Source organism: Talpa occidentalis, unplaced genomic scaffold (genome assembly GCF_014898055.3).
Source record: "Talpa occidentalis isolate TD23 unplaced genomic scaffold, MPIMG_talOcc4v2.1 talOcc4.7, whole genome shotgun sequence".
Lineage (NCBI taxonomy): Eukaryota > Metazoa > Chordata > Mammalia > Eulipotyphla > Talpidae > Talpa > Talpa occidentalis.
This window is the reverse complement of record NW_023605083.1, coordinates 8,415,731-8,428,283: the sequence shown is the minus strand read 5'-3', so window position 1 is coordinate 8,428,283 and position 12,553 is coordinate 8,415,731. Positions and strand designations below refer to the sequence as shown.

The 12,553-nt window shown below is 41.4% G+C and overlaps 1 protein-coding gene across 6 annotated transcripts in view; it reads right to left on the bottom strand.

Moving 5' to 3' along the window:
• Window positions 1-12,553, bottom strand: part of DENND1A (DENN domain containing 1A) — a 445,274-nt gene that overhangs the window by 209,504 nt on the left and 223,217 nt on the right. For all 6 annotated transcript variants that reach the window (XM_054689761.1, XM_054689763.1, XM_054689766.1 and 3 more), the window contains exon 9: window positions 4,238-4,348. In XM_054689761.1, the coding sequence (XP_054545736.1) occupies window positions 4,238-4,348 (111 nt within the window). The remainder of the gene's footprint in view (window positions 1-4,237; window positions 4,349-12,553) is intronic.

Below are 12,553 nucleotides of genomic sequence, written 5' to 3'. Positions count from 1 at the left end.
TGGAATTTTCTTAAGTTTTCAAAAATCTAGCAATACATACATATATGAAATAAGTATATCAAATCAGCAATTTCTGAAGGAAAAAAAAACTTAAGAATTAAAAAATTAGCACCTATCGGGCCTCCCCTGGTGGCACAGTGGTTGAGCGCTGGGTTACGAGGCTGCCCGCAGCCTCTGTAGCATCAGTTCAATCCCTGGCCACCAGCGAGGGTCTCACCAAAAAAAAAAAAAAAAAAAAAAAAAAAAATTAGCACCTATCTCAGAAGCTGGCAAACTACAGCCTGAAGGGTGCAGCTGACCTGCCTCCTGTTTATATAAAGCTTTGTTGGGACATAGCTGCACCCAGTGGCTTGCTGACTGTAAACTACCAGGTCAGAGCCCTGTAGCTGTGACAAAGAGCAGATGGTCTCAAACCCAAATTTGCTATGAACCCTTTAATGAAAAGTCTGCTGACCCCGCATCCAGCTCAAGACAGAAACACCACTTTTGCTACTTCCTGCATGCCTCCTCCCAGCTGAGCATTTTCCCCTCCCTGTGAGGAAACGACTACTACCGAAATCTTGGGTTAGTTGCATTTCTCTGCACTTTGCATGTATCCCTCCACACTGTACTGTATTTAGATTTCCCAGCTTGCATTTGATGAGTGAAATCGCACTGTGTTCTTTGGGATCCTATTTTTTTTTGCTCAGATTCTGAGTGAGAAGATTCTAGAGACCCCGTCATGTTGACAGCATAGTTACTGCTCAAAGAATGTGCTTCATGGCTGACTGTCCCACAGGGAACATGACCCAGAAGTGAAGCAGAATTGCTGTGTCTCCCCAGAGCAGTGCGTGGAATTTGCCAGTACAGTGCTTGGCTTTATCAGACACAGTTTTTGCGAACCTAGTGTTTTAGTGACTAGTTGTTTTTCTATGAGTGCTCATGTGGTTGAGCATCTTTCCATATATTGATTAGCCTTCTGTGTTTCTTCTGTGAAATGACGACTCATGCTTTTGTCAATTGATAGTTTTGCCTTCTGCTTTTAAACTGTGGTAGTTCTTTATGCATTTCAGATATTAATCCACCATTGGTTTTACCTCTGGCAAATATCTCACCTCAGCTTGGGACTGATCTTTTATTTCTCTGAATGGAATTTTTTAATAAATGAAAGTTCACAATTTTAACCATTTCTCTTCATAAGAGGTATATATTTGATCACTTAAGAAATCCTTCTCCACTCCAAGATCACAGAGCTTGTTCTATTTTGTCTTTTACAGGTTTTAAAACTTGCCTTTGGGATTCACTTTTGCATGTGGTGTAAGATAGAAATTGTCTTCCTTTTCCTCACCAATGGATAATCAATGAATCAAAAGCTCATCACTTGCCTGATTTTCCAAAGCCACCTCCACTGTACCTAAAATCCCAAGCACATGTGGTCTTTCCTGCAATCTCCACTCTGTTCCATCAGTCTACTTCTGGAGCTCTGTGCCATTACTAAGTAGCTTAGTTAGTGTTGCCCTATATTGATGGTCTCGCTATTTGGTTAAGCAGGTTTCTATGATCCATTCTTTTCCTTCTCGTGTGTCTTCACCATTCCTATAACTTTTCTATATCAATACAATGGAATCAAAACTACAGAAAATCCCACTGGGATTTTGAACTGGAAATATATTCACTCCAGAGATCATTCTGGCGTGAAATGAAGTCTTCAATATAGTGAGACTTCCTGTTCATGAATATGGTCATGTTTTTCTGCAACTATTGGTGACCACATGAATATGCCCTTTTAATGTATTAATGTGGTAAATTATATTAATAGATTTTCTAGTATTATCAATATTACATGTCTGGAATAAATTATTATGAATTATGATTTTTTACATTCGCTACTACTTTAAGACTTTTACAGCTATCTTAATCAGTTAAATTGGCTGATAAACTTTCTTGTAGTGTGTCCTTATGTAGCTGACTGGCAAAGTTTATAAAAGTACTGCCAGAAAAGCTGGGGTGTATTACCTCTTTTTTTTGAGACATTTAGGAGTTTGTCTAATATTGAAACTATTGGTTTCTTGAAATGTTTGATAAAACATATCTTTTAAAAAATCTAAGCTTGGCCATTTTGGGGAAAAATACATATTGATTCAATTTCTATAAGTTAAGTGACCTACACAATCTTTCTATTTCTTGTTGATTAAATTTTGGTAAATTATATTTTTCTGTTCATTTCACCTGTTTTCTAACTAAGGTGACATAACATTGATGATACTATTATGATTTTTAAAATCTCTTTGACATTGCTCTTTGTACATGTTGATTTATCCTTTTATTTCACTTTAATTTTGGGAAGGAACAGAAATAACTGTGTTTAACACACTGTGTCTATCTAAAAAATCACAGAGAAGGTACATCTTTATTTATGACATGGGATAATAGCAGACCCATTACAAACTGATGTAGTGAGGATTAAATGCGTTAATAGCAAAACACACAACATAGTACCTGGGCTGACAAATACCATCATGACATTACAGGGAATTCAGTTCTACTGTGATGATGTCGTGTTTTTGTTTTGCTGAGGTTTAATACTCCAAAGCACCAGTAACTGGCTTGGGACTAGACTTTCTCAAATGCACTTATTCTATTTGACTTCATTAAGCTGCAGTGATAAACCTGGTTGGTCATGTCTCTTTCTGAAACTCAGTCTGGGGGTTTAGGCCCCAAGAATTTGAACTACACTTAGAGTTTAAAAATAAAATGCACAACAAAGCAAGAGGTTGACTATGGACTGCTTTTTTCCCTGGAGGGCAAGGGCCATGCTTCTGTCACCTACTATGTGCTGAGTCTAGCACAAAGCAGGCAATCTAAAAACTGGTGAGTTTGTGACAAGCAAACAATACCAAAGAAATAATAATGCAGCCATGATGAAAATCATAGAGCTAATTATAATAGTCTCACAAAGGTTTCATTATTAGATGTCTTGTCTTCATTGGTGAACACACACCTGATTTTATCCACAGCCCCTTCACTTGGAAAATTCCCACTATAAGAAGGTCTTTCAACCTCTAACAGGGACGTGTCTGTTAGGTATGCTACTCCCTGTCAGTTCCTGTAAGTAAGTTTTACCTCAAAAGAAAAAAAAAATCGGTAAACAAATATTCAATGTTAATTAATAATACACATACTCAATTATTTAGGGGAAAGCATTCTGATGTCTGTGACTCAGTTTGAAATACATCAAAAAATAAGCTAGATTGAAGGGTGGTATGAGCGATGAATAGATGGATAAATATGTACCATAGCAGGCAGAATAAAGTATTAATGGCAGAATCCATGTGGAACTCTATGGGTAATTCGCTGTAAAATAATTTCAACTTTATGTTGGAGAGTTTTCATAACAGAAAATGGGGAAAAACATAAACTAATATGCAGCAAGTTAAAAGACCAAAATAATGGATATGAAAAATATTTGTATTTTATATACATAGCAAAGTTACTATAATATATAAGGAGTTCATTCCAATTAAAAAAAAATCAAGCTCTTTGAAATGGGAAACGACTTTAACAAAATACAAATAGAAAATTATTTGGTTATCTTTAATAAAAAAATAAAATTAGAGCAAATCTATAAGCTTATTTCATATCTACGTTATTGACAAAATTAAAACCCATATGCAAGAACATACACAATTCTGGCATAATTCACTGCATTGGGTCAGTGAAAACAGGACACTCTACACAGCTGCAGTGGGCAAGCACAGCTGTGCAGGAAGTGACCTGGCAGGAAACAGACCATGGCGTTTACACAGCCCTGTGACCTGGCAGTCCCTCTCCTTAGAATATGGACTTTATCAGTTAAGAGCAGTAAGATGTTCACTGCAGTGTTATCTACTAAAAGATTAAACTGTGAACAAACTAAATGGCTGTCAAGAGAAGAAATATTGAGCATATTGGCTCATCAGTACGATGGAATATGGGCCAGACATTTAAAAAACAAGGGTGGAAGCTCACGTGGGAATAAGCACAGTGTTCACAACACATTATCAAACAGAAACTATAACTGGTGGCGATGTTTGAAGAATAAATGATTAAACTGTGAACTGTACATTGGCACTGAAAAGAAATATGAATAACTAATGATAATGACATGTTACCATTTGAGGAAGTTGTGGCTGATCTCTTTTTTCTAAAATTTTCTTGAATCTTTCCCATACACTTTTCAATTAAAAGAATGAACAAGCCCATCTTGAGACATACTCACAGTGCTGAGTTTGCTGCAAATGATGAGGATCCGGCGTTCATAGAGCATACTGGCGTACAGATGTAACATGTTGTTTACATCCACAGCCACAAAATATTCTGTCAGATTTCTCTAGGAGGAAGAAGAAGGGGAGGTTGGTTGGTGGCTGATTTTGCTTGTTCTTATTACAAGCAATAGCTAATAAGAGCATGAAAAGCAGAAATAATCAGAAGTAATAATAATCAAAAATAATCAGAAATAATCATTTTCCCTGTCCTACTCTTTCGACCTGGCGGACCAAATTCCTCTCATGCATGAAGTCAGGAAATGCAGCGACCTGAGAACTGAATGAGGCAGCGACACCTCTGTGTGGGGTGGGGCCAGACATAGGGCTGCGTTGCTCTTCATATCAGTTCTGAGAGGTGAGCAGGACAGGAAGTCTGCAGTCTTACAAATGATAAAACCAAGACCAGATATATACATACATACATATACATGTATACATACATACATACATACATACATACATACATATAGACACACACACACACACACACCCCAAGATCAAAAAGTCTAATAAGCGATGAAAATGGGATTGCCACTCAGATCTTATGACCCCAGATCCTAGCACTTTCCCAAGGCACTGTGCCATATAAATAAGCAAAGAAAGTGCCCGGGGAACAAAAAGCTGCTGGCACACAGCCTGTTTCTGCCCAATGGCTGCCCCCGCGAAGGCCGGCCGGCTCCTGGCCTGTCAGCACTGCTGGCGCCCCTCCTCCACATTCTCTAAAACGGCTCAGCTGGAATTAAAGCAATTTCGAAGATTTACAATTTCCAGGTATTTCACTCAAAGGGGGGAAAAATCGAAGACAAGTAGCAGCAAGTTGTGAAAAAGCAGTGTCTTAACTAGTGTTTGTCTGGAGCCTGGACCTTGTTCCCTAATTAGTACCATGGATTGGTACCTTTTGGATTTCAGGAAAACATAATGTGTTTCATCAATTCCAAAGAACACCTGCACCCTATGAGCCTACAATAGCTATTGCCCATGAATTATGTGTACATATATACCATTTTCAGCATTCAGTAAAACATCATTTCATGGGATCATCACATACATAGCAGGTAGTACATTATAGTGTTATGAACAGAGACACATTTCAGAATGCAATTGTATGGGGCATAATGTGTTTCATTTCTGCAACCCCCTCTATACCCATCTGACTTTAATAATACACATGAATATGCTAAGTTCTTCAGCGTTACAGGTTTTCAATGGCATACAATCTAGTCCTCAGAAAACCAGGAGGGTTGGGGAGGGGGCAAAGAAATGCTATTGCCAGGGGGTGCTGTTTACAGTGACTAAAGATCTATAACCCCAAAATCCAAGTAAAGCAGGTGGATTTTACATGCAAAACAGCATCAAATGCTTTACAACAATATTATGAGTTGGGAATAAGAACGGGTACTTATTTTATGATTTATTATTGTTTGATCGGAGCACCAGGTTAACTGGATATTTATAAACAAAGAGTGAGTGTATTAATAGCTCCACATGCAGACTAACTATCCAGCACCAGGCACTTAACAAGGTACTTTTGTCTGCAATCCTAGGCAGTCTTCACAAAGATCCGAGGAGGTGGCACTCTTTCCAATATATAAACCATATTTGGTGGGGTCAGATTTTGGACTCGGATCCAATACCATAGCCACGAACTTTCCTTTACATTATACTGACCCTCTTGAAGACTTTTAAACATCTTAACATACAAAGAAGGCCTTATCTATATTATTTCACTTGACTTGAAACCACTCCTTGAACAAATAGGTGTTGTTATCCCTATATACAGATAAGAACACAGAGAAAGTGAAGTCAGGTGACCAGCATTGTGCAGTAAGTATTGGGTCTGGGGTGGGTTTGTCTCTAAACCTGTGTTTTTTTAAATCATATACCCCTAAAAGCAGCAGGCAAAAGTTGCATTTGGAAAAAGAAAGCATGACATAGGATCAAAGCAGGATCAAAGTTCTTAAAGAAAGAGAAACAAAGTTTCTGTTAAAAATCACTGCTATCCCATTTATTGAGGATTGTGTGTCCATGGCAGGGAAAGGGCCTGTGTTTCCTCTGATTTTCAACAGCTCCGAGAAAGGCAATATTATCACCATCTTCCAGGTCAGAAAACAGAGGTTCAGGAGGGTTAAGCTGTCCTGCCAAGGTCAACATTCAAACCCAGCTTGCCTGAATTCAAAACTCTTGCTCTCACTACCGTACCCATGTGCCTCTGCGACTTAGAAAAATAAAACAAAACAAACAAGAAAGGCCATTGGAATCAATCAACAAGTGCATCTTGGCCTAGTGGACCAGGAGTGCTGAGCTAATGATGTCAGGGCGAGGTCTGTTCCGAAGACAGTGACATGGCAGAGTTATTCTTGCAAACAGAAATACAAGGCCCTCAGCTGAGCTCTGCAGTGAAATGCTTAACTGCTGATGAATTCCATGAATTTTTCTTTTAAGGAGAGGATGGAAGTAAAAAGAAAATAGAAAATGAGGAGCTTAAAGAAGGCCAGAAAGCCCATTAGCACTTTTGACAGATCCAAAGATAACTCTGAAGCCACCAAAACGTGGCCTCAAGAGTCTGCCAAGAAGCTTCCCGCTGGGTAGAAATATGTTACACAGCTTGCCGTCCAAATAGGGAGACACAGCGTCAGAGACAGATCCTGCGCCTTATTTTGGTGGGAGAAAAAAAGAACCACGAGGCTGCTTTTGTGGACGGGGAGAGGGAATGGTTCTGAAATAAAAACACAACTTGGCTGTGGTGTAACCCCCAGGCCACTCAGGTTCTGAAGGTCTCAGGAGCTTGATCCAAAACTCTACACAGGTAGGTTAAAAATATGTAACATTTCGCCAAATTCTCTCTAAACTGTCATGTACTTTTTTGGTATTTCTCATCCCATCTGTGCTGATTACCAAGATATTTGTGTCTAAACAGAAGCTGTCTTTCTTATCTGCTTCCTCCCCTGCCTCTTTCCTTCTGGGATGCCACCCGCCTAGGCAGGTGGGAGTGGGTGGGAGTGGCAATAGCTCTGGGAACCTCGCTCAGCCGTGGGAGCACCTGCGGGGCAGAGCAGACCTTGGCAGAAGCTGTAGGGATCACTTGCACTTCCCACCACGTCACATCTCAGAAGAAAACCCCTTGGGGAGAGGGGTCTCCTTCCCCGTGTCCTTAAGCATCCAGTGGTTTGGTTTGCGCCTCACCCACTCTCCATTTCTCAACCTTCTCATACTTTTTCACACCTGAAGGGCTTTACCTCTGCCATCTCTCTGCCTAGAGTGCTCTTTTCTGCTTTGAGGACAGTCACTGGCAAATGTCACCTCCTCCTGGAAGACTTCCGGGATTCCTCCATAGTCAAACATCCCTTTGTTCTTCACCACACTTTATCCCTATGTAATATCACTCAATTACAAGTACATTTTTGTGACTAGACTGAGGTCCCTCTGGGTAAAATAATGTAGCCCATCATGTATGAGATTGATGAAAGAATGAAAGAGGAGCCCAAGAACCTGACTAGAAAGCACTGACTAGAAACTCCTGCTCCTTAGCTGGAATGTTAGTAGTATGGTGTAAGAAGTAGTATGCAGCCTTGCAAGAGTGACAGGGTGGTGTGCTAGGAAGAAACAGCATTTGCAGAAGTTTGGGTCTGAGTTGGATGACTTGATTAATTAGTGAGGGAAAGAAGAGAGTGGAGACTCACAGAGTCAGAGAATCAGCTGAGACAGTTGGAGGAAAGGCTTTTGAAGGTATCTGTGGCTACATTTATTACAACTGTAAAGAAATAAGTGGTTTAAGCACCAGGTGACTGGAGTTGGGGGGGGGGCACAGTACACAGAAGGATTCAAGGCCAATCATATTTCTCTGACAGGTCAGATCAGTGTGTAGGACACAGGGAATGAGAGAAGGCATTCATGGCAAGCCATGCTAAGACCATGTCCTAGGTCAAGACTGTAGTCAGCAGGCACTGTGGGCTTACATGCACAGAAGGCATGAGGTGTGCCCCTATTCTTGCAGTTGGGTTCAGTGGAACTAAGTCTTCAACCTCCCTTTTCTATCCCCTATAAACAGCCCTCAACACACACTGATTTAACTCCTACCCTGTGCTTCTGGGAGCTGGGTCTGCAGGCATAACTAGACCTGACCCTCATTTCCCAGGAACTAGCACGGGCCTGGGAGGGCATCAGACCTAAAAACCTGGTGTGCAAAGCCCACAGTGCAGGCCACACACTCCAGGGCAGACAGAGAAGAGCAGACTCTACTCTGCCAGATGGATTTGGGGGGCAGGCTAAGGAAGACTTGACAGAGGAGAACATATTTGGTTTGAGTCTTCCAATAGGGGTTTGTGCGGTGGATGGGGGAGAAGACACGTTCTGGGCAGAGACAAAGGCAGGACGGGGACAGGAGCCCAAGCAGGTGTGCAGCATGAAGCCTAGGGTGCAGGCAAGGCAGCCGGGTCCAGGGACTGCGGAATCCCAGTCCAGAGCTGTATGCAACAGAGCTGCTAATGGTGCATGATTCTGTTATGCTGGCGTTTCAGGAAGACCTTCCTAGGGATCCTGCAGAGGGAGCACATGAAAGGCGGGCAGGAGGTTGGCAATCTGTTAACATGCTAAGGTAATGTTCAGAGGAAGAAATTTTAAAAAAACTGACAAACTATTCATATGAAAACTTTGGAAATGCATGTGACAGATCTCTGTAAAGTTAAAATCACAGCACTTGACAATGAATCAGACTTGAGAAGGGAGGGGGATCTTGGACAGTCCCCCTGCATCCAAGTTACTGGGCACTACACTGCCCACTTGCCCGAATGGTGTTTTAAAAGGATAGTCCATTCATTCAATGTAGAATCAACCACCAATCCAGTCAGTCATGGTGTCTTGCCTACCTCATCTCCGGCCTTGTGTCCTGGAGATGATGACACATGGCTGACCCTACAGAACCCCTCCTCGGCCCCTGAAGTTACTTCTGTGTGATTCACCTTTGAGGAAAGGAAAACCTTGCTGAGAGGTACTGTTTCCCAGAGTCCGTGCTTAAAAGGGCTCAGTTTTCTCAGTGCCCACATGTTGTAGGCTTCAGAACAGTCTTTTGCTATTCGTGTAGCTGAAGCCTTATTTCCGAAGTACACACGGTTATGTCCCTGTGAACACCCCCTCTCTGCTGAGCATTTATCACAGGCCCTCAGTATAGGGAATGGCTGGCAGGGATGCAAAGCTGACTGCCACCTCGCCAGGCTGGAGTGGGCTGAAATCTGAGGAAGGACTCTGACAGGACAGAGCAGCTTGGAAGCTGAGTTTCGAAGAGGCACGCAACATGCAAGTTCCTTAGGCTTTCCAGGCTTCCCCTTCTCATCTCTACAGAGAAATGGTGGTGAAGATCCCTTCCAGCTCTCACCCTCTGTGGTTCTAAAGCCAGACAAAGAGGAAGGAAAGGAACCTGGCAAAATCCCATGTCCCCCAGGAGAAGCCTCACAATGGCTGCCCCCCGCTAGCTGTCCCTGCTGGCTCCAGTGCCTGTGCAGGTGGCTGGGGACTTCAGGCTCACAGTGATCTACGCCCGGGGTCAGGAAGCAGGTGGGGGTGGGTGTGGTGTGGGGGGTGGAATGGCCAGGGGTGGGAGGGGATATAGTGGGGTTTAGAGAAAAAGCGTCTTAGGTTCAGTACCTTAGGGAAATGAGATAATCCCCAAACCAAAGAACCGACTCTAAGCTGGGTACTCCTTGGAGCCTTCGAAACAGATGCTAGTCCGCCCCACGGTCTGTCATTTCATTAGTCTTTGTGACTTCAGCTTCATACACAGTACAGATAATAAAGACTTACTGTACTGTGTCTGGAACAGACTTCAAGGCAAGGTTTGGTTTTGTCAACGAGTCTTATTTCCTGAAATAACTCCTGTTTAGATTATTTTACCAAAATGTAAATCTTTAAAACCCACAATTGAATTTTTTTAGTAAAAGAATTTATGTTAACCTTTGTTGCATGGAGTTCTTACAAGGGAATTTAAAAACATTATGCATTTGGATTCTAAAATAATCTGTCTGAGAAAGAATCCTACCAAAAAAAAAAAAAAAAAAAAAAAGCAATCAAATCAGAGAAGTATATTATAGGAAAGAAAGCAGAGTTTACCCAGAGGTCAACTTTTATCCCTCTCTGTGAATGGAAAAACCATTAGAATAATCAATTACCTGCCAACTCTTAAGAGCAACAATGGAATTCTCTATAATCTCAGTACTTGATAATAGGTCTTCTACTACCACCTCAACTTTGTTTATTTTTGAAAGTCATGATGAATTCATAAATCTTTTCTATATCATGGTGCATCTTTTGACAAAGTGGAGTCTGGGCAATGTTACATGTAACTGTCCATTCTAAATGCTTTCCTCGCATCATTAACCACTTGGTATGACACCAGCCAGATAATTAAGACAGGTTTGTTTAATATTCCAAATGACAGTCTATATGATTATCCATTAATCAAAAGTAAACTTCAAAACCCGGCCGCAAAAAAAAAAAGTCCCTCATACAGCCAGTGATAATGTAATTATCACTATGTATCTATTCATGATCTGTGACTTTTTAAAATGCAGGTCAACTGTTTAAAATTTATAAAGATTTATGCTCATTTAATTATTGCCTGTATAAAATTCACTCCTACATGTGTTATCTTGATAGAGAAAATCCCGATGAGCAATTTCATAGTGATAGTTTTTCAGTGAAAAGAAGAAAATATTTTTACAAAGAAACTGTAGATATAATGATAATGAACTTTAACCAGGATCTGAAAGTGGAAAGAATTAATTTTCTACGATTGCTTTTCATTAATAATTTGCAGACACATTGGCCAAAAAGTCAAGTAAAAGGAACTGCTATTTTTCCTTCTCCTGGTGGTGGCTGTACTGCTCATTCATTCATTCATCTATTCAACTATAAATGTAATTAGGTACAACACTACTTACAAAGCTGCAAGGGTGAAAAACACTGCTCCCTGTCCTTACAGGACAGATGATATGGAAGAAATACTCTCACAAGTCATTGCATAACTCACATTGGTGTTGAGTGATTTCTAAGACAGGGATAGGGAGCCGGGGGGGGGGGGGGGAGGGGAGCAAAGGCCAGGACCCAGCAGCAAGTCTGTGTGGGGATCAGACTGACCCAAGCGGGAACCCAGAATTTAGCATTTTCTGTCTGGGTAACCAGGGGCTTCCTCTCCTCTTCAGAACAGGGAAGACAACCACGCCATAAGGCTGCTGTGAAGATTTCATGACAAACAAATAGCACCTGATCTGATCCAGAGCAAGTGGTTTGATAAATCCTAGCTCCCATCTCTCTTACATATCACACCTTCTCTGAAGCTATCCAGGAGACTGTAATTACCTGGTGCCAGAATCAAGTTCCACATCCCAAAGTACTTTTTACCCTTTCCTCAGCTTATTCTCTTAAGTTCAGCATGTCCCTCAGAGGAGGTGGTCAATAAAGTTTACAGAACACCCCCTCGGGCCGTAGGCCCGGTTCAGGCTTCAGAAGTGCCAGCACCGATGGCGATGGCGCCTGCTTAGAGACCTTTGTGGCCAGACATAAACTCCATTAAAGGAAAAGTATTGATCTTCACAATGTTAGCAAACACCTAGAAAAGGAAACTCCAGGGACTAATGGTCCCTAGCCCACAATCACCACTCAGGCCTCGAGAGAGGTTAGCACTGGAATTCCAGAAAGTGGAGCGAAGAGGGAAAGAAAGATCCTGGAAAGCAGCATCTCTGTTGCACCAGACAATGAACTTGGAACCTTCCATTTAATAATTCATTTGTTCCTCCCATTTTTCTTTCTTAGATAAGGACATGAGGCTCAGAAAACAGAAACAGCCCCAAGTCCTGGTTGGTGGAGCCCAGTGGCTGGCTGGCTTTGAAACTCATGTTCTTGCGACTTCTGCAGACTGTATGGTATTAACTACCCCATGGTTATTATTGCTTGTTTCAATTTGCAATGCAGCAATTTAGTCATTTTAAATTAATCCTTGAAAAAAATCACCAAGAGATTATAATGCAAATTTCAACATGGCTCAAGCTCAGTAGTGCTTCTATGTCAAAAATCACACAAATAAAAGTTCAGAGTCTCCTTAGAGAAAAAGCTCTCCTGCCTCATTTCATCTTTGAGATATGAAAAATCATTTCTTTTCCTTTTTCCTCATGAATATCAAAGGTCAACTGTAGGGAGGCAGGTAGGGGGTATAATGGAAACAAAATGCTTTGGGTCCTTAAAAACCTGGTCACTCCACCCCACTTCAGAGCCGACTCTGG